This window comes from Sciurus carolinensis, chromosome 4 (assembly GCF_902686445.1).
Source record: "Sciurus carolinensis chromosome 4, mSciCar1.2, whole genome shotgun sequence".
In the NCBI taxonomy this organism is placed as follows: Eukaryota; Metazoa; Chordata; class Mammalia; order Rodentia; family Sciuridae; genus Sciurus; species Sciurus carolinensis.
The window spans coordinates 153,169,119-153,196,788 of record NC_062216.1 but is presented as its reverse complement, the minus strand read 5'-3'; the positions used below and the strand labels follow the sequence as shown (position 1 = coordinate 153,196,788).

Here is a 27,670-nt window from a genome sequence, read left to right as displayed (position 1 = left end):
CTTATAAGTGATATAATTATCTGGGATTTGATTAACTTATCACTCTAGTTACCTGTTACTATTGGGAACTATACCTCAGGCGAATAGGAAAATGGGAGATATTAGAGGCACTGAGTCCATGTCTCTGAACCTGGGGCAAGTGGTAAAGGAGGAACAAATCATATTTTTTAAGGTTGGATTTGCTCTATTTCAAGAGACAAAACATATTAAGGATCAATAGTGATTCTCGGCTCTGCTCCATAAATCTGTTTGTAGTCTGACAATAGGTTCACCAACATTAATTTTTAGCATGACAAACACTTATATTTTTCTGTGCATCATGTGTATTTAGTTGTGAAAGGCTGCATCTGAGACCTTTAATCCTAAATGTTACTTTTAATTCAATGTGTCTAGCAAAATTTAATAATTTTTATCCCAGCTGAATTAAGGCTACAAGAAAACCAAGACAAAAGGATTCTTTATACTCTACTATAACTACAAAGTAGGCATCTAATAAATATTTTTTGTATTTTTTGCATCAAATCTAAATATGGTCCTACACTGCCAGAGATCATTTCACAGTCTCCGTTCTTATAAGACAATGTAAAAAATACCTCAATAAGTTGGACCAGTGCATCACTGTATTCTCTTATTGTTCTACAGATTACTTTCAGGTTCTGGCTAGATGGCTAGATGATATACAGTCCCTCCTCCACGTATGACTAGTCTATCCTGTTATCATGTTTCTGGTCATGAATTTCTCTGCTGAAAACATTTGCTTTCCCTCCTATTATGGTTTAGATATGTGGTATCAAAACCTCATGCGTGAGACAATGCGAGAAGGTTCAGAGATGAAATGATTAGGCTGTGAAAGCCTTAACCTAATCAGTGCATTTTTCCACTGATAGAGATTAACTGGGTGGTAACTGTAGGCAGGTAGGCTGTGGTTGGAAAAGATGGATCACTGAGGGTGTGCCTTTAGGGTTTATATATTGTCTGTGTTGAGGGGAGTCTCTCTCTTCTTCCTGTCATGTCCTGAGCTGCTTTTCTCTGTTACACCTTTCTGCCATGATGTTCTGCCTCACCTCAATACAGAGCAAAGGAGTTGGCCTCTGAAACTGTGAGCCCCAAATAAGCTTTTCCTCCTCTAAAATTGTTCTTGTCAGGTCTTTTGGTCACAGCAATGAAAAACCTGACCAAAACACTTCATTTCTGGTACTCCATGTCAATTTACATCTGCCCCACAATGCACTTCTCCCAGAAAATAATGTTTCTAAGGAACTCTGTCATGCCATCCTGCCTGTGTTCAGGTCCCCTCAAAAGGCATATATTAATTCTGCCTTCACTAACATGGTCCTCTTAAAAGTTGAATTTATGACTTCAGTGTATACTTGTGTTCTGATTGTCCATGACCAGAAGCTCATGGAAGGTAAGACCCTGCCCCCTTGATGTGTTCCCTGACTTCTTCCCTCTGGACCAAAGCATCTAGTACAGAGTTGGGAATATATATGGCTTAGCAGGACAGTATATGCGTGGTAAGCACAGGTCCCTGAGTTCAATCCTCAGCACCAAAAAACAAACAAAAATGATAAAGAAAAAAGCAAGCGAGAAAAAAAAGAAAGAAATATCTTATCCAGTAGGTACAATGCTTTGTACAGAGAAACAGTGAAACTGTTCACCACCTCATGTGTAGATCAATGCTAATATTGTTTAAAGCTAAGATTCATAAGAAGGTTTCTTCTGGATGCTAATTTATGTTAATACCAAGAAAATTAAACAAGTTTTATTTGTTGTTGTTGTTACGAGATTTTTTCCCACTAGCAATTCATTAGGATATGAACTCCACTGACATCTATGAATCTGTGGCCATCAGATGGGAATTCAGAACCTCCATCCAACCCAAACTCAGAAGTGAGGGAAGCCATCGACATGCATTAATTATCAGCCTGCCAGGAAAAGACTGGAGGGCAAAATAATTATTCTTTAGGCAAGGAAAAATGCAAAACAGACTGGACTTTAAAATTTCATAATTTCATAGTTAAAATAGTAAAGCAGTGGTAATGGTACAAAATTGAAACTGAAAAAAATGGGATACGCTAGGAAAGTCACTGGAACGAAACAAGAAAGTATAAGTTCTAGTATTAAATTGAGATGAAGACTACTCTGCTGAATCAACTAGTATCATCTGGTTTAAAGGATGTCATTCTCTGGGTGTGCCCAGGGATGACATCATTAATTGATCATGGTGTCACCTTTTCCATGTCTTTCAATACAGAGGTTCAGACTTCTGCTCAGGCAGCCACTAGTCATAGACTGAACTTGTCATGTTTGGTAGTTAGATTATCATTTAGTAAATAGTCACACCCCTCTCCCTGCTTTACAGCAGAGTATATTTCCCTACCTCTTTCATATTGGACTTGGTCATATGACTTATTATACCAATAAAAAAGCATAGGACTAGCATGTGCCTGAGGGATTTGGTTTGTGGGCTCTTTGGCCTTGGCATCCACCATGAAAAGAGCATGCTCCAGGTAGCCACCGCCTCTTTAGCTTGGGCCTCACAACAAATGTACATGGTGTACACCAGAGCCCAACTGCAGGCTGTAGCAGAATACTTGAGTGTAAGAATCAAGTCTTATTGACAGCCACTGAGTTTAAGGGTCCATCTTAGATGAAACTTATTTGTTATCTCTGCCCTAAAAACTAGTACAGCGCAAAAAAATGACTGGGACACAGTAGATGCATCTTCCAAGGATTAATAAGGAGCTGTTGTGAAAAGAAATAGCTGTGGAGGAAGCTTTGAGTCATTGGCTTAGAATGCTTCAGTTTTTGGTTAAAATTGCCCAGTCTCCCAAGAAGGCTGCAAGAAATTAAAAGATTTGTCAGAATAAGGATTCCAATTGAGAGCTCTTGATTATTAGTACTGCATTCCTTTTGTAACAAAACAATAATGTGTGATTCTAACAGATGCATTGTGAGCCAGGGAGAATAGAGTTGCCAGGCAGTGTCAAGCAAAAGAGGTGGGGACCAGTTCTTCCTGGCTGCTGGGCTGCTCTGTGCCAGGTCAATGACTTTATATCTAGAGAACCCATCTGTGGGGATTCTAAGGAAGTGCAAGCACCCCATCCAAAGTTTATATCAGGGCCCAGAAGCCTGATGAAACAAAATGCAACCAGGCATGAAGGAAACACAAATTAAAAAAAAAAAAAAAAAAGCCTTAATATAAAAAGTCTGTCCAATGATTTGACTTCAGGTAATTCTTAGGTTGGAAAATAGTCCAAATCACCTGTTCTTCAGAAAAGAGTTTAGGAAGGGGGAAATTTCAGATGTTAACTCTTCAGTGGAGGTTGACCCTTTGGCCAAGTAAACTGCTGCCTACAGATATGATATTCCAGAGGATTTGGGAAGACCACTGCTGCCCCCTCAGGTTAAAGGGAAAAATCTTCATCTCCTTTGGTTCAATGCTCAGCTCGTGCCAAAAAAAAATCAGATATCAATGTTACAGGAAAGTCAGTCTCAAAGTCAGACTTTAGCACCTTAGTTCTTAGCACTTATCCTAGTGCTTAGCACACAAGAAGCCTTTAATAAATATTTTTTGAAGGAGTGAGTGGACGAACACATGTATAAATGATAAATATTTATGTTATTGTTGATCTAACTTAGAGATTTATATAACAGTTTACTAAATAACAAGGGAGTCATAAATAGTAGAAAGGTCAAGTTTAAATTCCACTAAACTCTTATTTAATAATTCACTTAACTGATATTAATACCGAATACCTGCTATGTGCAAGCAACTGTGTAGTTTGTCGTAGATAGTAACTGAACATCAGGAAGTTGGTGATACTTTAGTGAAAGAAAGAGATTAAACACACCCTTGAATGTATATGTAAATGTGAAATACATAAGAAAATGAAAAAAACAAGTCACACGAGAGTGAGTGTGAATATGCATTTTAAATAGAGGATCAGGGAACTCCCTTCAAGCAAACATTCCCCAAAGGTCCCCTTTGACATGTGAATTGTAAAATAATAAACAAATATTAAGAAAGTGGTGCACTCCTGTAATCCCAGAGGCTTGGGAGGCTGAGACAGGAGGATTGCAAGTTCAAAGCCAGCCTCAGCAAAAGCAAGGCACTAAGCAACTCAGTGAGACCCTGTCTCTAAATGAAATACAGAATAGGGCTGAGGATATGGCTCAGTGGTCAAGTGTCCCTGAGTTCGATCCCTGGTAGTCCCCCCTGAACCCTGCAAAAAAAATTACTTTTTCACAGAGCCTTCCAAGTTGAGTGACGTGTACATGTGCAGTGAGCAAACAGTCCTCTCTTTTGGCAGCTGGTCCTAGGACCCCTACTTAGCCTGGGAGGTTCCCCAAACCATTATCCCCTCTAAGTTAAAAGCCAACAAAACACTTTTAAGTCTTCAGAACTTGTTTATATATTAAATATATCAGGTTATTGTAAAATATGTAGACATTCAAACATACCGAGCAAATAATCTGTGTAGGAAGACAAAAGGTCCACGGTGGCAAATTCTGGTATATTTGGTAATATGATTTCACTAACTTTATCAGTTCTAGCATTCTTCTTTCCAATAAGTAGGTTTATTGCTAGCACAGCTTCACTGACCTACAATTAATACATAAATTAGAATTCAAGCTTTCTGATTCATTTATCATCCATTAGGTAAATGCTATGGTTTGAATGTGTCCCCCTAAGTTCATGCGCACTGGAAACAAGATCTTCAGTGTGGCAGGGTTAGCAGGTGGGACCTTTAAGAGGTGATTAGACCATGAGTTCTGCCCTCACAAATGGATCAATGCAGTCATTATAATATGACAAATCAGCCCCCTTTTAACCTCATTCTCTTACCCTTCCACCTTCCACCATGGGATGATGCAGCAAGAAGGCCCTCAGGAGATGCTGATCCCTTGATCTGGGGCTTCCCTGCTTTCAGAACTATGAGTCAGTAAATTTCTGCTTATTGTAAATTACTCAGTCTGTGCTATTCTGTTATAGTAGCACAAAGCAGACTAAGACAGTGAGTAATGTGAAAAACTAAATTCATAAAGTAACATTCAACATACATTGGAAGAAAAAATAATGACAACATGAAAAAATATGGGCTCTCGGACATATAAAAGATATCACAGTCAAATAAATCACTTATTTTTGACAATTTAAGTAATGTATAAGTCACTTTATGCAAGATATCTCACCTACCTATGACAGATATTTGCCAACATGTCAGTATGATACACGTGTATCCACCGATATTTTCATTAAAGAAAAACTGGAACAGAAATTAAAAACACTATACATACAGAGTATTTCTAATCTTTCCAAACAAGCATAATAGACACAAATCCCAAAGGATGTGAAAATTTCTTTTCTCTTAGAAAGATACACATTGTGCTGCCTTAACAGCTAATAGGTGAATATTGATATAATATTAATAAGAAACATTAAACAAGAATCACACCAACCTGTGCTGCAGCTCTTATTGCAATCCAGGCCAATGAATTGTATATTTCTAATTTATCTATGGTTGATTCCTTAACAGAACTTTGCCTTCTGAAAAGAGGCTAAAAACATTAAAAATGTTTTATGAAATATAAATTCATCATAAAGTTTCTTGATAAATCTTATCATCATCTAAAGATGAAATTTTGGTTGAATACTATATAGCCATTAAGAATAGTAATATATCTATAAAAGATATCTACAATACATTAAGGATAGAAAAAAGTTACAAAATTGTATACAAAGTATCATTCCATGTTTTAAAAATGTGCACACACACACATGCACGTAACTCCCTGTATATACAAGCCAAGAAAATTAACACTGATTATTCTGAATTTTAAGCATGATTAAATTATTTTTATAATTTTTGTAATTTTCTATAATGAGCTTGCATGGTTTGTGTAATGAACTAATAAAAATGTCATTTTAAGTAAAGCCAACTGCCATTTTAACAGAGGATCTGTAGATTGAGTACATTGTGGGTAAATATGCCAGAAATGGGAATATTACTCAAAGATTTTTGGTAAATATGTGCTAAAATTTTTCTAACCAGGAAAATGTTAAAGGGGCACTATTATAAAGTTCCATTGAATATCAAAAAAGAAACAATGAATGGGAACATTTTTTGCTATGGGTATATACTTATATAACTGTCCATCCACACATACACACTCTTTCAGGAACATAAGAAAGTCAGTGTTACAGAAGTGAACAGAAACTCCACTAGTAACACAGTATCTGTTTTATATTTTCAAAGTTAATTAAAGTAAATACTAATAGTTGTTTCTTTTTTCTAAGACAGGGTTTAACTAAATTGCTGAGGCTGACTTTGAACTTGCCATTCTCCTACCTCAGCCTCCTTGAGTGGCTGGGATTATAAGTGTACACCACCAGGCCCAGTTTAACAGTCATTTCTCTCTCTCTCTTTTTTTTTCCCTCTTTTTTTCTTCCTTCCTTCCTTTCTTTCTTTTTTTGTTGTTGTTACTGGGGATTGAACATAGGAGCACTTAAGAACTGAGCCACATCTCTAGTCCTTTTTGTTTTTTATTTTGTATTTTATTTAAGTTGCTGAGGCTGGGTTTGAACTCTCAATCCTCCTGCCTCAGCCTCCCACGTAGCTGGGATTACAGGTGTACATTACCATGCCTGGCAACAGTCATTTCTTGAGATTTAAATAATCCAAATAGAAATAGCTAGCAAATCAGTCTCCTATATTCTAATCTTTTGATGAGCAAATTTTATTCGACTACTTAATCTAAGAAAACTGCAGAACAGTACAAACAATAACAACAATAACAACAAATCTTCATTTTACTCCTGTCTAGAAGATTCCCAGGGAAAAAGGAAGGCAATGGCTACTGTGGCTCTAAACAGTGAGTACAATGTGCTAATGGGCTTAGAGGAGGAAGGTACCGGAGAGATATGTCTGTGGGGGATCAAGCAATACAGCCCTGTTCCAAGATAAGAAGACCCTAAACACTAGCTGAGTGGAACTACTTACACTCCAGGGTAGCAATTGCCAGCTTACTGGCTATATAAACTTGAGCAATTTGCCTACTTAATTCTGGAAACAAGACTAATGGGCATGAAATGAAGAATACAGAACAACACTAAATAACTAATGCGAGGACAATTAGGGACCCAGACATTCGAAAAGGGAAAAGCCCTTTTTTACTTGAGAGGAAAGCTTTATTAAGGAGATTGGGCTTGAGCTCAGGCTGGAAATATTTGGACTGGGAAAGAACATGGTGGGCATTTTTAAAGATGGATGGGTGTCAGCTCACATAAACAGAACAGAAAAAGAAAAAAGTGAGTAGCTTGGAAATGAAGTAGAAGTGTTTTTGCAAAAGACATGTTCCTGTCTTAGAAAATTCTAGTACATACACATAAAAATAGAATCAATAAAAGTGTTTAGCAAGGTCACACGATATGAAATACAACACACACAAGCCAACTATAGTTATATATTCTATATACTAGCAATAAACAATCTGAAAATGAAAATAATAAAAAGTCCATTCACAATAAAAGTAACTTAATAAACATGTATAAGACTTGTATGCTGAAAAGTAAAGCCATTGTTTGGAGAAACTAAGATCTAAATAAATGAAGACACAATTCATGTACATGAATTGTTAAGATGGTAACTGTCCCCAAACAGTTCTACAGACTCAACACAATCCCACAAAGATCCCAAAGATTCCATTAGTTTTGTTGCAGAAATTGACAAGCAGATCCTAAAATGTATATGAAAATGCACAGGACTCAAATTAACTAAAACGATTTTGAAAAGGAAAAACGCAATTAGTTGAAGGACATGCACTCTCCAATTTCAAAACTTACTAAAAGCTAAAGTAACAAAGACAGTGAATATCCCCATGAAGACAGAACAATGAGATTCTAAGGTAGACTTAGAGATCTTAAATGGGCCACCAAAAGCACAATCAGTTAAAGCAAAAAGAAGGATAAATTTAACCTCACTGAAACTAAAAACTTTTATGTCTTCAAAACCACTATTAACCATAGGAAAATATGAGCTACCATCTGGTAGAAAATATTTGCAAATCATACATCTGATAAAGAACTTGTATTTAGAAAAAAGATATACCTTTCACAACTCAATGATAAAAAAGACAAATGATCCAAATGTAAAAACGAGCAAAGGATCTGTAACAGACACTTCCTCAAAGAAGATAACAAATTGACAATAATCACATAAAAGAATCTCAACATCATTAGCCATCAGGAACATATAAACCAAAACCATAGAGATACCACCTCATACCCACAAGGATGACACCATCACAAAGATGAATAAAAAGTGTTTCCAGGGGTATGGAGAAATGGGAACTCTTATGTTCTGCTGGATGGAATGTCAAATGGGGCAGTCACTTTGGAAAATGATCTGAAAAATCATGAAAAGGCTAAACCTAGAGCTTCCATGTGACCTAGAAATTCCACTCTTAGATATATACCAAGAAAACAGAAAGCATATGTCCTGAAACTTGAAGATAAAGTTTGAAGCAGCATTAAACCTAACAGCCAAAAAGAAGAAACAATTCAAATGTCCATCCACTGTCTATCTATATAATGGAATACTATTGACAGTAAAAAGGAATAAGCATACATGAGGTGAAATAAGCAGGCACAAAACATTATACCTTGTAGGATTCCATTTATAGTAAACATCTGGGAAAGGCAAACAGTTTTGTGGTTGTATGGGGCTGGGGTGGGAGAAGGACTGACTGCAAATAGGCACAAGGGATCATTTTTGGAATGATGGAAACGTTCTAAAACTAGATGGGGGTGACAGCTGTACAACTCCGTAAAATGGAGTCTTAAAATAGGTTAGTTTCATGGATGGAAATTGTAACGTCAATAAGTCCTTTTTTTAAAGTATGCATGCTGATCTCTCTGAACTATTTTTCTCCCACTTAACTACTTGGAAAATTCCACTCATTCTTCAAAAATTCATCTCATCTGTGAAGCCTTCTTCAGCGTTCCCCCAGAGCAGAATTACTTTGCCCGACTTCTCCACCTTGACATATTGTGTTTACAGTCCTTATCACATTGCAATACAATTATGCCTCTCCCGTGCCAGACTCTGAGCTCCTTGGGGAAAGATAGCAATGTGTCTGACACATTAAGACCTCAATAAGTATTTGGTTAATGAAAGAATAAATGCATATTGAAGAACTAGTAAATTCAACCTAACTAACAAATAATTATTGAACACCTACTATGTAAAAATACTTTAGAAAGAATGTAGATGTTTGGCTAAAGTTTTGTAACAACAGGTAATAGCCTTGTTTATTCTCCTGACCACTCTAAAAGGCACATGTCATCTATCATCTCTATTTCAGAAGTGAGGAAATGAGGCGTGTAAGGCTCCAATCACATGGCTGGTATGTCAGGAAGCTGGGATTCAAACCCCAAACTGTACGATATGAACAGTTCACAAAAGTAAAACAGCAATGTTTCTTAAGAGTTAATAGTGTTGTTTTTTATCTGGACAAATTTCAAATGCTATATTTTAATGGTCTTCATGTGTCTGAATGAAATGTTTTTATTTATTTTTGGCCATCTTCTGTGCTTCTTGAGGCTTGCTAAAATATTTATTCTGTGTCAATATACACAGAAAATAATAATCATATTATATGGAATTACTACTCTTTTCATTCAAATCCTAACTTTTTTATGCTCTTAATTATAAACACGTCTCTAATATAGGACAAAAAGTGATATGTTATTATCATACCATCATATTAATTTGTATTGCCACTTGCTATGGAAACAAAGTATTTTTTCTCTTACTGGAAATAAACATGTTTATGCACCACAAAAAGTAACTTTTTCTAGTCCGTAATTATTTCAATTAAAAAAAATAGGTGCAATCCGCCTAAGGCAACTACCATATGAATAATTCAACTGACTGAGAGTCTATCTGCCTAAAGGTTTTAAATCATGTTTATGCTGTCTCAAAAATTAGAGATTTGATACCAACATTTTCTGCAAAGATCTCTTTGGGGAGTCAAATGATTATTCAGTAAGGATGAACATCTATCAAATTTTAAAAAGTAAAATGACTGAGCTCATATACCTCAAAGCCACCTAGTCGACTCCTGCCTCTAGGATCTTCCTTAGTCTAGTACTCAAGTGTAGCCCAAGACCACCAGCATCAGCATTACCTGGGAGTTTGTTAGAAACACCAAACTTCAGGCCCCACCCCCAACTTTCTGAATTAGGATCTGCATTTTCACAAGATTTCCAAAGATGTTTCTGGACTTTAGTTTGGAAGAACACTGCTCTGGGTCACACATTCCTCAGCAACTCTTTGCAAGGCTCCCTCCTCATCCATCAAATCCCACCTGGGATATCATATCTTCCAGCCATATTTATTTACAATCTCACAAACTCAAGTTATTCCCTAATCCTAAATTCACTCCCTACATCACTCCCCTTCTCCCTCTTTCTTCCTTGTTCCCTCCCAGCCTCCCTTCTCCGCCTTTCTTCCTTCACTGACTCAGTCTATTCCCCCCCACTGAAAGGCAAGCTCCATGAGGGGAGGGACTGGGCTCATTAAGAGCATTGCTTTGTCACCTTCCTCTGGCATAGTGCTGGGGCCACAGTAAGTGCTCATAGATACCTGATGAGTGAATGAATGAATAACTCTAGAGGTCAGCTGCTTACAGGCCATGTCAGTACTGAGAATCTAACTTGTCCTTTCATTTAGGCAATACATCATTTCCTGCAATATTCTGATCCTTACTAATGACTTGCTGCTTTAGAGAATTTACGGGTATAACATTTTCACAAGTAAAAACATCTGAATGAAATCAATTTCCAGAACCCTACATAAAATGTCCAAAGAGACATCTGCAAGCGTGCCTATAAAGTAACGAATTAATTCCTTCAAGTCACATAGGAAAATGCCTCATTATTTCAACAGCACAGTGTTACTAAAATAGCAAGATCAAAGGCAATTAGTTTGTAATTTCTAATACATTCAACTATTACCTTAAGTGTTAATGGTGTTGCTGAATTCTTTCTCTTTGGCTTCTTCAGATGCAGATACCACAAGGCCAGTTCTAGGTAGGAATCTCTTATCAATCTAAAATGATACAGCATTGTACTTATTAAACATCTTTACCACTGATAATCTCTTTTCATCTATTTGCTACCATTGTCTGTGCTTATTAAAAGCATACATTGGCAAAAATAGCATATGTACCAAACTCACACCTTCTTTTCATAGATTTGGCCACAGATACTAGAATCTTCGTCCCTGATATTAAAAGCCCTTGAAGAGAGCTGAGCATTCTGCCTTGACCAGTGCTGGCAACACTCCATGCTTTGACTGCCCTGAAGCCCAGCATCAAGACCTCTCTGGAATATTCCAGCATATGAGGTACTAAAGAAGGAAAGGTCAGGATATGATTACCTGCCTTAAAAACCTGCCCCCTCCCCTTAACTAATTAAACTTGAAAGCCTGGAGAGTTATGCCAAAAGCAGTGATACAGTATGGATTAAGTCTGTCAGTGGGGCCACAAAGATCAGTGCTGTTCTAGTAATGGTGGTTAACCTCAACATTGTGGTGATTTTTATACAGGATTAAGTTGACCAGCCCTAGTGCTGATGACCAGAGTGAATATCCACACAAATCCCTTCTAGATACAATTTCACATCCAAGGGAGGATATTCTGACTGGAAATCAATAATCCAGAGGAAGTTCCTTCTTCCCCCACAATCCCAAGACTGACAGGAGAGTTGGGTACAGGCTAGAAATGATTAAATGGTTCACAGGGCCTCTGTGACAATGGGCACCATCTACTGTTAGTGTAAATGAGGCCTTGGGTCAAAGCCAAGGGCAAAATGCTTGAAAATCATGTCAGTAAACCTGTTGGACAGTTGGGTCCCACTGCACCAGCCCTACCATGAAGAGGCCACTCCACTCATTCATTCCCACTCTGAATATCCAATGTCCTACTGGAACACGGAGCTCAAACCAAACACAAACATTGCTACAACAATGGAAAGCTATGTTTTTACCCTGAGTTTTGATCATTTTTCAAGCTGAGTTGTACAGCTTCAAATAAACTCTCAAGTTGCATAGTTGGAGATTTCTCTTCCATCAGTATTTGACGTTCTATTTTGCCTGGAAGAAGAAAATTATATACAATGATGTTTTTTCCCCCTTTTCTATCATTTTGAACTTAAAGACAAACATTTTGTCCTAGAAATTCACAAAACTGGATGTGCTATTCTTTCGTCTGTTGTTTTTTGCTGAATGACAAGCCAGCAGTAAAAGACCTGCTGTTTCTTTCTCCAGGAGTCTCAGGCTTCCAGAATCTTCAATCAGCAACACTGATTCAAGATGCCTTTGGCTTCCTCAACATGACTGGTCTTATCATTTTACTTTTCTCTGTTCCCTTACTTTGTTTTCTCCCTTCTCCTATATCTCACATTTCCATTTTCTATCTGCTTTCCTCTTTCCCATACTTCAAAGATATAATAGAAAACGGGGAAAAAAGCTGCACTCTTATTCACTGCAGCATTATTCACAATAGCTAATACATGGGATAAACCTGAGTCCTCATTGAATCGATAAGGGGATGGAGAAACTGAGGTGCATACACACAACGGAATGCTATTCACCATCAGAAAAGGACGACATTTTGTCATTTGCAATAGCCCAGGTGAACCTGGGACACTGTACCAACTGGAAGAAGCCAGGCACAGGAAGACACATACTGCATGTATGTGCAATCAAAGCAAGTTGAACTTGCAGAAGTAGAAAGTAGAATAGAGGTTGCCAAAGTATGGGGAGATGGAGACGAGAGAGATGTTGATCAAAGTTTCAGTCAGGATGAGTAAGTTCTGCAAGTCTACTGTAGAGCCTGCTGACCATAATTAATAATAATGTATCATATACTTGAAAATGGAAGAAAGTAAATCTTTAAATGCTAGCACAACAGAAAAATAAGTATATGAGGTGCTGAGTATGTTAACTACTTGATTTAATCATTCCATTTTATATATATATATATATATATACACCCAAAAATACATATGTTTCTGTCAATTAAAAATAAATTTTACAAATTTTTTAAATAATCACAAACTTAATGAAAAAAAAAATCCTAAAAGTCAAATACTTGAAAATCCTCTATGATTCTAGCCCTCATAGCCCTCATGGTGAGCTCTATTATTCAACTGTAGGCCCCAAGTGAGCACCTCTGGAGCTAAAAGGGCAAGACAGGGAGATCTTATAATCACTATCAGCAAGATTCACACTTTTCAAGTGGAAAAGGCACAGAGCTGTCCAGCACTGAATTCACATCTGGGCACTATAATTTAGTAGCTGCTGACTTTTGGAAAATTACTTAACTGGACTATACCTTGTTTTCCTTATTTGTCAGCCAGGATCAGACATGCCTACCTTATAGAGGTTGTAAGAATTAGCAACACAAGTATGAAACACTGATAATACTACTAGATGCATCTAGTGGATGTTCAGTAAATATAGCAATCATCACCCTTTGTTTTTCTCCTTAAGTGGCCACATAAAATTATATGCATTTTACATAAATAAGCGCTGTATATAAGTTGTAAGTATAGGTATGGATAACTATTTAATTTCAATGAATATGTATCTCTTACTTATAGAAATTAACCAAAATGTTTAGCTGTATAATGAAATAATGTAGAAAAAATATTTTCTAAGTATCATTTAGGTAGCATTACCTATAGCCAAATAGCGGGTGCTGACGTTTCTTAGTCAAGCATGAAACTGTATAAGGAGGGTCAATTATAATTACACAAGAAACCAAAGAGAAATTCTTTCTATCTAGATATAAAACAAGTGGTGTTCTTTTAAAACTGAGTTTGGCAGAGGTGTCAATGTGCTTTTGTCATCACCAAGCCCTTAGTAAAATCTGTAATTTTTATAGTCAAGAATCATATTGTTGGTGAAGAAAAGTATTTTACAAACTTTATGTTGTTCTAACCCAAGTATATCTTACCTTTCTGAAAGAGGATTTCAGCTTCTACCTCATGTTCCTCCATAGCTGTTATCCTACAAAGCCCCAATGCAATATCAAAAAGATGAAGAGCAGGTAACCACTTTGAGGAGTCCTTCTTTTTATTGCTGTAATATACCTGTTTGGCTAATGTATGTCCTAAAAGGAAAACAATTGGGTGGGGGCAAACCAATAAAATACACAGTGTTCATGCAAGCCTCCAAGTTACCATTCTTCTCTCACAGTAATGGTATTTGTTAACAAATGTGGTAATCTTCACAGTTTTTAGGGTCCAAGAAATAGTCTAAAGAAAAACAATACCCAATATTTCAATGAATGGTCATAACTCCATCTTTCATAAATCTCCAACTGGTTATTTTGTTTTTAAAATGAAAGATGATATCTCAAGTCTTTTTCAGTTCTAAAATTTCATCATGCTCTACAAAACAACTTTTATATTCCTAAGATGAGGTCTTTAGTAGGGAAACATCTGGGAGTTTTATGTTGCTCCCAATAAAATTAGCATATATTACTAGATAGTAGTTTTCTATTAAATACTACAGTGGTTGCTTACTATGCTATGTATGTATGTATGCATGTATGTATGTATGTATGTATGTATGTATTGTCATCCCAACTAGATAGCAAACCCATTATGGACAAGGGCTCCCACTATACTTATATGGATCCATCATTACTTAATATAATAAAGGATTGGTGGATGGAAGAAGCGTTTTTCTTAATCTATGTGGCCTCAAAGTCAGACAGACATTTATTCAGCAAATATTTTCTGGATTTTTAAACACTAGATTAAAATGATAGAAATGAATAATAGGGTTAAGATTTATTAATTGCTTCTTACATGCCAGGTACTATCTCATGCACTTAGCATGCATTTTCCCTATGATCCTTGAAGCTCTGAGTGAGGACCACTATCATGCTCACTACAGAGGACACAACAGTGGCTCAAAGATATTTAAATAACTTGCCCACGGTCACATAACTAGTAAAAAGCCAGACCATAATTAGTATTTAAGCAGTCTGACTCCTAAAGTATAATTCTGTATGGCCTCTTAAGAGTGAAGTCATGGAGTTTGGTGATTAATGGAGAAAATGAATAGCTAGACAGATAATTGAAATAATGTGTGGCTGGTTGTACACTGTGGTACTGTGATGAAAGATTAGGGAGCCCTGACCCAGACCTGGGGAAGGCTGTCCAGGCCAATGGCTGATAAGCACCTTGCTTTTGGTAATTTTAAAGTAGAAAAGAAGGTTGGGGAAAAGAGTAGAAGAAAACTGGGGTTGAGGGGCACTACATTGAAGGATAGATGAATAAATACAAGAAAGGAATATAAATAGAAACGTAGTATAGACTGTACAATACAGATGCTTGATTCCAGCTGAAGTGCTGGGTCCTGGCCAGTCACTGGAGCTACCATGTCATTTGAGGTTTTGAACCCCCTGCGCCTCTGGTCTTAAGTGTCTTCCTCAGAAACAGTGAGACAGCAGAACTAGAAAATATCTGCAGTCCTGTTGGGTTCTGAATTTTTTTACTTACAAGAAGCTAAAAGGTTCTTTTTTCAAAAAAAAGTAAAGTAAATTTTTAGCTCAGGAACATGCTATGTGGATGGCAAGATGAAAGAGAAAGCTCTTCCCTATACCCACAGAGAGAAGTTACTAAGCCCTTATTCTGGACCAGGCAGGATGGTGCAGAGTACTGATATATAATAAAACTTTAATTCTCTTCTAGATTTTTGTTAAAATTAGAATTGTTACAGAAATTATTGATTTTCTCTCTCCTCACCAACTAGATAATAGGCTCTTTGAAAGCAGAGATGGCAACTGGCCATCACATTGCCACTCCCCAACATCATTCTTGCACACAAGTGGTCCTCAGCAAATGTTGAAGGATTGAAACAAAAAAAATTAAATGACTTTTATTTGCTACTTACAACTAGTAATTCACTTTTTCATCTAGTAAGAAAACTCAAGTTAAGGTAATTAATGGGAAAATAATCTTAAATAATCATGATGCTTATTTTATTTTCTAAAAATAACCTCAAAATGCTATCTTCTATTAGTGGCTTTCGGAAAGCAAAAAAAAAAAAAAAAAAAAAAAAAAACTTTAAGAGGTTCTATTCTTGTGATGCAATCTATACTATAAAGAAAAGCTGTCAAGAAAGCAAGTCACAGATGATTTTGTGCTTCATAATATTGAAGTGCTCCTTTTTCTAGTAAACATCAACTCTGTGAAAAAGAAGTTGTGAAACTAACATTGTTTTGACAGAAAGTCTGCTTTTGGTTTTGTTTTCAAAGTCTGTATTTAATATCATCTACCAGAAAGCAAGCTGTTCAGCTTCAAATGAGTCTAAAAAGCAGCAACAGTATTGTCATTGAATGGTGACACATCTTCAAGATTAGTAAGTCAGAAAAGCAGAGAATATATTTGACTTTACACAATCTGTACTTTAAGCTCATGTAGAAATCGAATGTCCTGATAAAATGACAAATTTACAGATTAAAAAGGCATAAAAATAGCTCCCACAAGATCTGTGAGCTGGAATTTGAGAAACCAACTAAATCACGCTAACTCCATAAATGAAGAATTTTATCAAAATTAAGTAATCTGTGTTAAATAAATTCATATCTGATAATCATCGTAATAACAATGGTCAATATTTAAAATGAAAGGGAAGGTAGAAGGGAGATAAGGGGAAGGTTTTAGACAGATGATTGCGTGAGTGTGCCCTCATAGCTTCCCTTTAACTATCCAGTCCAACGATCCATTGACCTCTCCTGACCAAGCAGCTGCTGGTGCAGGAGGCAGGTGGGTCCTAGAAGGTGATGGGTGAGCACAGGAAGAGCTGGTGCCCACTCTTCTGCACTCTGGACTAGACAAGAGCTGAGAAACAGACAGGACAGTTTGGGTCACAGATCAGAGACAGCATCCTGGAGAGAGCTTGAAACAATGACTGTGAGCTCCAGAGAAGGTCAGTTCTGGGGTTAGGCTTCCCAGGAGCTGTGAGGGGCCTGACAATGTCCAAGGTGCTTTCCACTCCTGAGCTAAAGAATGCTAGCCTTTGTCGCTTATTCTGGTGCCTCAGGAGGGAAATGAACTCCTGAAGGCTGGAAGAGGCAGAACTAGCTATTTTGACGATGATTTGCAGCATTACCACTGCTGGACCTCAACCACAATTAAGTAGACAAAGTAAAACATCCAAGCAAAGAAGATCAAGCAACCAGCAAGAGGAAGAACCAATATGACCCCCAGAAAAGGTGGTATTAGTGAAATAAAACTGATTGAGGGTAGGATGAGAACTTAATGTAAGAAAAAAAATACAGCCTATAAAGAGATATAAAGTTATCAGACAATTCTGAGAAGATAATCAATGATGAAATTTCAGTTAGTGATCAGGAAGGTTACACACAAGTAGAAGTAGTTAATACCATGATGGTATAAATAAACAGAAATTCTAAGAGAAAAGATAATAGACTTGGAAGACAGAGCCAAACTTGACATACAAATATTAATATTCAACACTCAGTAGTGATTATTATGGTCCAGGTACTAGTGTAGGCATCGTTCTCATTTAGTCACCTAAGAGATAGGGCCATTATTGTTCTGCTATGATCTGAGTGTTTGTGTCCCCCTTTCATACGTTGAAATCTAACTCCCACAATGATGGTATTAAGTCAGGACTTCAGCAGGTAGTTAGGTCATAAAAGAGGGACCCTCATGAATGGAATTAATGCCCTTAATTAACAGACAGGAAGGCTGTCTGCCCCTTTTACAATATAAGGACCAATAAAAGGCACCTTTTATGAAGCAGAGAAAGCCCTCACCAATTCTTGATCTTACACTTCCAACATCCAGAATTTTTTTTGTGAGCAAAATTTTCTATTATTTATAAATTTCCCAGTCTATGGTATTTTTTTACAGCATCTTGAACTGACCAAGACATTCCCATTTTTAAAATGAGAAGACTAAGGGCTAAGAAATCACATGCTTGAGATTTTTATCTAAGCAGGCTGGCTATAGCTCTTAATAGTAGCTGAAGAGGAAAGAACAGAGAAAGTGACTGTGCAGTGATTAAGCAAGTAGCAAAATTTCCCAGAGCTGGAAAGAGACTTTCCTGCAGATTGAAAGAGTTCATTGTGTTCTAGGGCAGAGAACAAAGATACATATAACTAGACATGTACTAGTAAATTTCCAGAATATGAGAAAGGGAAAATCTTACAAGTTTTCTGTCAGAAAGAACAAAATTCTTAACAAAAGAAAAGAAAAATTAGACAGACGCTGCAGTTCTCATTTGCAACATTTGAAGCTAGAAATGGTGGAATAACATCTATAAAACCTGAAGAAAAGGCCTTAACCTAAGATTCTGACAGAGCTGAGACAGCACATCATTTACCTGTCAGAGCACAGGAAGGTCTTTGCAGAGAACAAGAATTCAGAGAGAATAGCAGCTGGGTATCCCACTGGGGGAAAGCATTAGAGAATAGAGAGAGTAGATCAACAATCTGTGAAGCAGAATACAGACTGCAAGAGAAGATCAATGAAGAGGAGGTGGAAGAAGAAGCAGTAGCACTTGCCCAATGGTAGAATGACTAACGTTGGATATTATTATAAAAAAGAAAGGAAACCGTTAAAAAAAAAATTAAAATTATTGACATCAAAAGGTACTAAATTATTTCAGTAAGATCTAGGAGTTGGAGAGAGTAGGAAGAAAGTAGAAAAAAATTCTAGTGATCTTCTCTAAGGTGAGATTAAAGTAGGAAGCTAGCATTCACCTAAAGATGTCATCCAGTTGGGGATGGGTCTGGAGAGAAGCAGGCAAGAGTCCCTAGTGGGAGGAGGCAGCTGGAGCTGGGTACTATAGAAGAGACCCACAGGCTTGAGTCTGAAGACTGGGAAAAGAAAAGCATAAAAGATGTCTAAAGTAATAATAGAAAGAAAGGCAATAATGAAAACCACTTATTCGAATTGACAGATAAAGAAACTGCAGTCAAATAAGTAGAAAAAATAAAGTAAGATGTAAAGAATAATAACCACAGTGATACCTTTTATGGTATGACTGCTCTGTACCAGGCACTGTTTATAATACTTTATCTCATTTACTTCAAATATGTAGGGTAAATGGCTCTGTCCCCAATTCACAGGTAAGGTACTGGTGTCCAAGAGCTTAAATAAGCTCCAACATCATACAAATAAGGAGTAATGCCAAAATCCAAGGGAGGCCCTCCAGATCCCAAACCCTCATCTAACCAAATGGCTCTGCACTCTTCACCTGTGATTTCCTGTTTCTGTTAACCTATGTGTCATTATTTCTGCAGCACTGTTCATTTACTTATTTTCTTCAAATATTTGAAAAGCCTCTAATATTCTACTATGTGTGAAACGTGGTGCCAGGTGCTAAGGGTTTAATTTTCATTAGGTTTTTATCTTCACCAATGAATACCTCCTGAACAATCTCTTTTGTCACAGAACTTATGTGTGTTCATTGTAGAAGATTTAAAGAGGAGAGCTAAGCAAAACGAAGAAAATGAACATCATCTGTAATCACACAAGCCGAGGAAAGGGTTCGTGAGCACTTTGGTATAAATCCTTCTTGTCTTTATTTTCCTGTGGTATTATGACATGAAACGTATTTTGTACTTTTGCTTTTGTACATTTTTCAATGTAGTGAACATCTTTTCATGTATAAAAATTTCTGCAACATTATTATTAGTGGTTATATAGCAGTCTACTAGATGAATGAAGTCCCAAAGCACTGTTATTTATTGATTGATTAATTTCAGGCACTGTACTGGGTGCCTGGGATATCAAGAGGACAAAACAAAACTATTGCCTTAATAAGTCTTATTATGGTTTGGATATGAGGTGTCCCCCAAAGCTCCTGTGTCAATGTGGTAATATTCAGAGATGAATGATTAGATTATGAGAGCTATAACCTAATCAGTTCTTCCTAGTTTGAACTGACTAATCGGGTGGTAACTATAGGCATTTGGAGCATGGCTGGAGGAAGTGGGTCACTGGGGAGACGCGCTGGAAGGGTTCATCTGCCCAGATGCCCCTTCCCCTTTCCCTCTCTCCCTCTTTCTCTGCTCCCTGGCCACCAGGAGCTGAGTAGCTTTCTTCCACCATGCCCTTCTGTTATGATGCTCTGCCTCACTGGGGTCCACAGCAATGAAACCTGGCTGACCATGGACTGAACCTCTGAAACCATGATCCTAAAATAAACTTTTCCTCCTCTCCTTGTCAGGTACTTTGGTCACAACAATGTAAAGCTGACTAACACAAATTTACAATAAATGGAGTCTTCAAGCAAGTAAACTGGACTTAATAACCAATCTGATGAGTGCTACAATAAGAATAGCCAATTAGCAGGAGAGTGAGACACCTACCCAGTCCTAAGGGTCAGAAAAAGCTTTCCAGAGGATGCATTGCTTAGAGGAGGTCTGAAGGATAAACAGAGTTGAATGACGGGCATCTATATGCATGTAGGAGGAGAGGCCACAGAAGAATACAAAAGAGTGGAGTTTCTAGGGAAGACTGTTCCAAATGGAGACAATAGCAAGTGCAAAGGTCTAAAGCAAGCATATGCCTTGAGTGGTTCCATGTGCCTGGAGGGTTAAAGAGAAGGTGAACAGGAAGGCCAGGACCACATCATAAGAAGACTTTTAAACAAAAATAAATGGAGAGTGTTTTATTTAAGGGAGAAACTATGAAAATAGAACATACAAAGATAATTCAGAGATCAGAGAGGGAGGAAGAGAACTGGGACAATGCAGTGCCTCGTGGTTAGGAAAGCAGAGTTTCAGGAAGTTGTGACCAGTGTCGGCAGGCAGCGCCACATGCTACACGGGGTCCATACAGGCAAGGTCAGAAAATCATACCTTGGAATTATAATTTATTTAACTCTTTGGTGGCCTCATCAAGTGTGGGTTTTCTGGTCCAGACCGAGAATGAAGGAGCAAATGGGAGGTGAGGAAAGGGGAAGAAGGAAACAAATCCACTCTTAAGGAGTCCAGTTGACAGCAGATGTTGGAAGAAGGGAAAGGTTTAGGGTAGATTTATTACTGTTACTGTATTTGTTGTTTCCTTTTTTTATGTAAGAATTGAACATATTTATAAACTGAGAGAGTGAGGAAAAGGATGCAGTGAGTAAGGAGAGTGACCCCGGGAAGGACAGAGGTGCTGGGGAGCTACAGCAAAGCCAAGAGCCTGTGCTTTGAGAAGGGGAAGCTGCTCCCCTGGCACAGGAGTAAGGCAGGAGGAGGCCGGAGCTGTGACCACACTGATCAGAGGGGTTTCCCAAAGGGCTCAGCATGCAGAGGGCAATAAGGCCAAGACACAGCATTTCCATGGCCTGAAAACCACACCATCCAGCTGGCATTGAGAATGCTGTTATCAGCAAATCCACTATTTAAGGTACTAACTAATGTATTATGAAAAGACATAGATGCTGTGCCTTCAAGACACCTTGTTTCAGAAAAATACGAAGACTTTTGACAATTTCCACATTTGTAAGGTACGAGTTTATTTCCTAAAATTTTACAAACAAGTTATTAGGGCTCAGAGAAGATGAATGTCACCTTTGTTAATATATTTATTAAGCTGTTTTCTTAGTTCACTGACACTAGTTAAGCATTTTTAAAGATATGGCTACTGAAAAGCATCAATTATAACCTAAAAGACATAATGCATTTTTAAATATTTCTCCCCAAAATCTTCTTTACCAATTTATCACAAATGTAAAGAAATCAGGTGTGATTTAGTAGACAAAAATAGTGTTATTAAGAAATATGCTTGGTATTTTGTATTTGTATGATTTTTAAAAATAAAAATGCTGAAATACATAAAATTCTAAAGTAGATTACATGGTTATAATTTCAATTCAAATGATTGATTAACTAGATAAAAAGCAATAGTCCAAAGCAAGTAGTTAGGCATGTTATAATTACTATAATCACCTTCATACTTTAATCATACATATAGATTAAACACATCACTGAGTCTGACATGTGGTAAGTGATCAAAAACTGTTAAATAAATGAAGCCAGAGTGTTCATAAATAGTACCTCTTTTAAATGCACTCATGTGATAGCTTGCCTAAAAATAACTGAAAATGTTATATCTGTTACTCTAGCTTGCTTGAAAATAACTTGAAATGTTATATCCGTTACACACCATACTCACAAACATTCAGATTGAAACATATGCAATATATGTTTAAATGTTCTTACCAATTCTCATTTTTACTTTGGCCAATAACATAACATGAGGAAGATAGATATTTTTCAAAGGCTGTAAAAGATTTGCATATTCAGGGTTTGATAAATACAATTCAATTGTTTCTCCAAAAGTTAGCATCTATGAAAGAAACATTGTAATGAACCATTAGTTAATGTATTCTGGAATAAGAAAAAAGACAGAAAAGTAAACTTCTACATCTTGTGGGACACAAAAGCGTTCTCACCTGTTCAATTAGAATATTGTGAGCCTGAGTCAAAAACTTTAACTTTTCTGTTTTTGAAGAGGGAGATTCCTTGAATTTCTCAGCTTTTGTTAAGTCGTCCAGTAGAACAAGGCTTCTCGCCAGAGTTAACCAAGATCGAGGAGATATAAATTCTTTTCCTTCAAGTAAATGTATTATGTCCTATTAAAACAAAAATATTCCATCTGCTTGTACCTTTTCCAATTCACTGAAACAAGACCTGGTCATGTTGCTTGTTATGCATTCAGTACCTAATGGAATTTCAAATTCTCTCCTTTTATTCTAACTGGAATCCTTCCTAAATATAAATATGAACAAGGTTTCCTTCTTACCTGAAGGTTTGTGATGATGTCTGCCTTTAAATGCTTTTCTTGCAGGCCAAGGATTACAGCTTGCATCAAGAATTCAGCCTGTAGCTCCAAGTCCTCTGCACTTTTTGCTTCCACACATACTTCACGGATGAGGTTCAAACAATCTGTCATATCGTTCTCTAAGATAAACAAGTGTGGCTATTTAAAATGCAGTGAGAAAATAAGAAAGTATATATGTATAACATCTGCAATGCTCATCACAGTAATGCATATGGTCAAAGAACAAGAGGATATGAAGATGGAAAACAAATTGTACAGGAAATGCAGAAAAAAATTTGTTGTAATTTGGGGCAAAGTACTTTAGGATATTCCAATGCTGTAAAGTAACAAAAATATTACATGAAACAGCTTAATTTGGGAGAGAGACATGAGTAAATAGCCAGGTATACAACTAAATAATTATTGATCACTGCAAGTAATACCATTTATATGTGCCAAGTTATATAGTCTAAGATTAAATTTAACTCATTTAATTCTGACACTACTATGAAGTGGGATAATTATCTTCATTTTGCAGAGCAAGACACTGAGGCACACAAGGAATGAGAGAGCTGGCCGAGAAAGACTTGGTGAGGAAGTGGTGGATCCAGCATTTGAACCCAAATTTTGTGACTTCAAGATTGGTGCTCCTCACCCCTATGCTTAGCCCCTTCCCAAGATGACAAAACACCTGCTGTTTTGCACTGGTAATAAATATGCCATGATGCTGGAAAATATTATTTTTATTCAATACCAGATTTTTAAATTCTGGAAAGAGATCAAGCTAGAAAATTAAAAATGTGAATGTTATGAACATTATATCTAGGCGTGGTGGCACATGCCTATAATCCTATTGACTCCAGAGGCTGAGGCAGAAGGATCAAAAGTTCCAGGCCAGCCTCCACAATTTAGCAAGGCCCTGAGCAAAATTCAGCAAGTCCCTGACTCAAAATATAAAGGACTAGGGATATGGCTCAGGGGTTAAGTGCTCCCAGGTTCAAATTCCTGGTACATACACACACACACACACACACACACACACACACACACAATGTGAACCTTATAGCAAAAGATATCCCAAAATATTACTATGCCTTCACCTATATAAAATTAAATTTTGTGGAAACATTGATCAAGAAAATAGGACATTTGTACCTTTCACAATTCCAATACCACGAATTTGTGAGACAAACGCCGTCACCAGTGCTAAGCAGCACCTCAACCACAGATGAATGTTGAAATATTCTCGAGCATTCAGGGAAATAGGGTCTAAAAACTCATCATCTTTATTGTCTGAGACCTAAACAATATTAAAATAATGGTTAACTTCCGATTTCATAATGCTTAAGTTCTATCCTAAAGCCAAATGTAAGCTAAGAGAAGCATCCAACATCATTAAGTTTTTAAATCTAGAAATTACTTTGTATATTCTATAAAACGTAAAAATTAAATTGTCAGCAGTTTCCATGTCATGAAAAGTTTTTGTAAACACCATTTTAAGGGCTGAAAAATAATAGATGACATTCACTGATATTTATTGAGCACTTATTATATGTTGGGCACTGTGTTACATGCTTTATACACAATATCTCATTTAATTTTTCTTACAGCCAAAGAGGAGTTATTGTTATTTCTGTTTTACAGTAGAGAGAACTGAGAGTTAGAAAGATTAACTAACTAGGGCTGGGGATGTAGCTGAGCAAGGCCCTGGTTTCAATCCCCAGCATGGCTGAGAAAAAAAAAAAAAAAAAGATTAACTAACCTGTTTAACCCAGGTGGGACTCAGCCCTATGTCTTCCTGGGTTTCAAGTCCACAGTCTGAACCCTCTGTGTTACATTGCTTTGTGTGGTTCCCATTCCAAAAATGCATTATAACTGACTCACCATCCTTGTTATTATACTTTAAAAGGAGTGGTAAGTGCTGGTAGCTACTGGGATGGAAGTGCAGAGGAAGCTTGTTCTTGGGGAATTCAATTGTAGACCCTCAGGGAACTTTAACAACCTCCCACCTTTGTTCTAGAATTTCCAGACAGGTATCTGGTAGCTCATCATGTCCAACCAGTTGGCACCACCTGCTATCCAGAAGCTGCTAATGGGCCTTGAAGGGGACTAGAATGTTGACAGATAGGTGGGACATACAGGAAAAGAAAGGTAAGTTATTCCTGAGAACAAGAGTAAGCAGTGAACAGAGGCCTCACAGGTAGGGTGGTGATTAGCATGGGCCACGTATTCAAGGAGTCTAATATTTAGATAATAAATACAGAAAACAATGTTCGTCAATAAAACAATCTACCAGTGCTTACATTTCCTAATGAAACGTTGATTCTCAATTCAACTTAATCAAGGTTTTTCAGCCTTGATGCTTTGATATTTGAGGCCTTGATGCTTTGATATTTGTTGGGGATCAGGGGGGAGCTCTCCTGTACATTATGAGATGTTTAGCAGCATGTCTGGCCTCTACCCAATTGATGCCCATAGCAGCCCCTCTAGTTGTGACAACTGAAATGTCTCCACACATTGCCAAATCTCCCCTGGGATGTAAAAACACCTCCAGTTGATAACCATTGTTCTAAGACAATTTTTAGAATTAGATTGCTTTATAGTATGGTTAGTGCTTTTAATATAGTTAGAAATGAGTCTCTATTTAGTATAATTAGCTTTGCTAATTTGTAATGATGCTGGATATTAGCAATTTTATTAGTAATGCTTGAAATAATGAGCAAGAATTCCGTGTAATGAATCTTAATATTTTAATCCTAGTCAATCCTATATTGTTAAGTTATATGGTCTTATCAAAGTCTAATCATAGAATTTGTGACCAGTTGTCAAATACATTTGAAATCTTAAATATGGAGGACTCTATGAGGAATCCAAAGTACAGGTATCTTTCTGGTCATGCCCAGATAATAAACTCAAAATCAGAACAGAGAGAAAGTCTCATGAGACAACTATTAAGATCATATCTAGACATTACAATGATACATCTTGATGGAACTTTAGTGATTATTATATCCAATCCATCATTTACAAATGAAATTTCCAATTTTTTTAAATTTTAAGAGATTTTTTCAAGGTATTCCTGTCAATAAGTACAATAAATGTGACTGAAAAACAGGTATTTTTATTCTGAGTGGCACTTTACCACTTTGCTTTACCCAAATAATTAGATAATATCCTAGCATGCCAAAAGATATTATAAGGACAAGTGTAATATTCATACATACAGAAGTTCCTGGAGAAAGGGGGGTTTCTGCATCATCTTGCACTACCTTCTTTTTAAAAAGTTTTGAATCTTGGAGAAGTTTAAGTGTGGAATATATTATTGCAGCACTAAAACAGAGAATATATTTTAAATGTTATTAGAATAATTATAGCATTTGTATGTTATTTCTTAAGTTTCTTCTCACAAACAAAACAAAACCAAAATCTTCATCCCTACCCACCCTCAAAAGGAAATCAGGTACCTCTTCTACACATCTTTTTAGCACCTTGGTTTCCTCATATGGTGCTTTTTATCACACAATTTAATCCTCTGGACATATCTCTACAGCTACTTTTTCTCATTTTCTTAGAAACCTGTCATCTAATACAGTGACTGGGACATAATAGAAACTAAAAATAGGGGTTTTCCCCACATTTCTTATTGATGTATTATAGTTGTACATAATGGTGGGATTTGTTGTTATATATTCATACTAAAAACAGTTTTTTTTAAATGAAAATGAGTAAATACATGCTTTGAGTATCTAAAGCAAAATTTATTGACAATTTTATTTAAAAATTAACAAAGATATTTTATATATATTAGAATGCAGTTCTCCAGATTTACTCAATTTTATAGAGTTGGAAACTCTTAAACTAAAATACTGCCTGATCAATGATTAGCAGTGCCAGAAATTAAATGAACTAACTTAATAGATGCCAAGAGATAGGGGTTTTTTACTTCCTGTTGCTTCATATATAAATTTGTACCTTAAACCACTGTATCCTCCTCCCCTGTAGAATGACAAACTTAAAATTTTACATCACATTTTTTCAAAATATCTTAATGATAAATATTGAGCTGCCTTCTTTTAAAAATCGATTCCAAAACAAAACTCAAAATACAGAACAATATGTGTATTTGAAGAAGTTCATTGCAGTATTATTTGTAACACAAAAAAACTTGGGTTAAAAACCAAATGGACAAAATATCCATGATTCCCCCCTTGGTATCTCCACTTGAATGGTTACCAGTCACATTTAACAGGTGAATTCTATCCCTCCAAAAAAGTATGCTGAAGTCCTGACTCTCAGTACCTCAAAATGTGAACTTATGGAAGTAAGTTCTTTACAAGGGAAATCTAATTAAAATGAAATCTTTAGGGTTCTAGTCCAATATGATTGGATAAGAAAGGGAATGCTGGATAAAAGCAGATATGCACAGAGGAAAGAGGATGTGAAGACAGAAAGAGAACAGCCACGTGACAGGATGGGTGTATCTACAAGCCCAGGAACATGGTGGACTGCTGGCAAACACCAGAAGCTAGAAGAGGTGAGCGGAGATTCTCTTCTAGGGTTATCACAGAGAGCATGGCCCTGCTGTCACCTTGATTTCAGACTGTTAGCCTCCCAAACTGTGAAAAAATAAAGTGTTGGAACTTTAAGCCACCCAGTATTTGGTACCTTGCTAGGGCAGCCCAGGGAGTCTACTAAGCCCAAGTTAAAAGCAGATCCCCTGCTTCTGCCTCCTGCACCCAACATCACTCCCCATCCACGTTCTCAGTGATCACCACTGCGTGCTTCTCCTCCCACTTCGTG

At 36.8% G+C, this 27,670-nt stretch overlaps 1 protein-coding gene across 1 annotated transcript in view; it reads right to left on the bottom strand.

The window, feature by feature from the left end:
- The window catches only part of Cfap54 (cilia and flagella associated protein 54), a 315,326-nt gene that overhangs the window by 74,024 nt on the left and 213,632 nt on the right, over positions 1–27,670 (bottom strand). Inside the window, exons 52-61 of the mRNA XM_047551199.1 lie at positions 26,095–26,200; positions 24,026–24,170; positions 22,853–23,010; positions 22,503–22,682; positions 22,270–22,396; positions 14,026–14,181; positions 12,053–12,158; positions 11,021–11,114; positions 5,464–5,562; positions 4,465–4,606 (exon numbers count right to left, since the gene is read on the bottom strand). Of these exons, the coding sequence (XP_047407155.1) occupies positions 4,465–4,606; positions 5,464–5,562; positions 11,021–11,114; positions 12,053–12,158; positions 14,026–14,181; positions 22,270–22,396; positions 22,503–22,682; positions 22,853–23,010; positions 24,026–24,170; positions 26,095–26,200 (1,313 nt within the window). The remainder of the gene's footprint in view (positions 1–4,464; positions 4,607–5,463; positions 5,563–11,020; positions 11,115–12,052; positions 12,159–14,025; positions 14,182–22,269; positions 22,397–22,502; positions 22,683–22,852; positions 23,011–24,025; positions 24,171–26,094; positions 26,201–27,670) is intronic.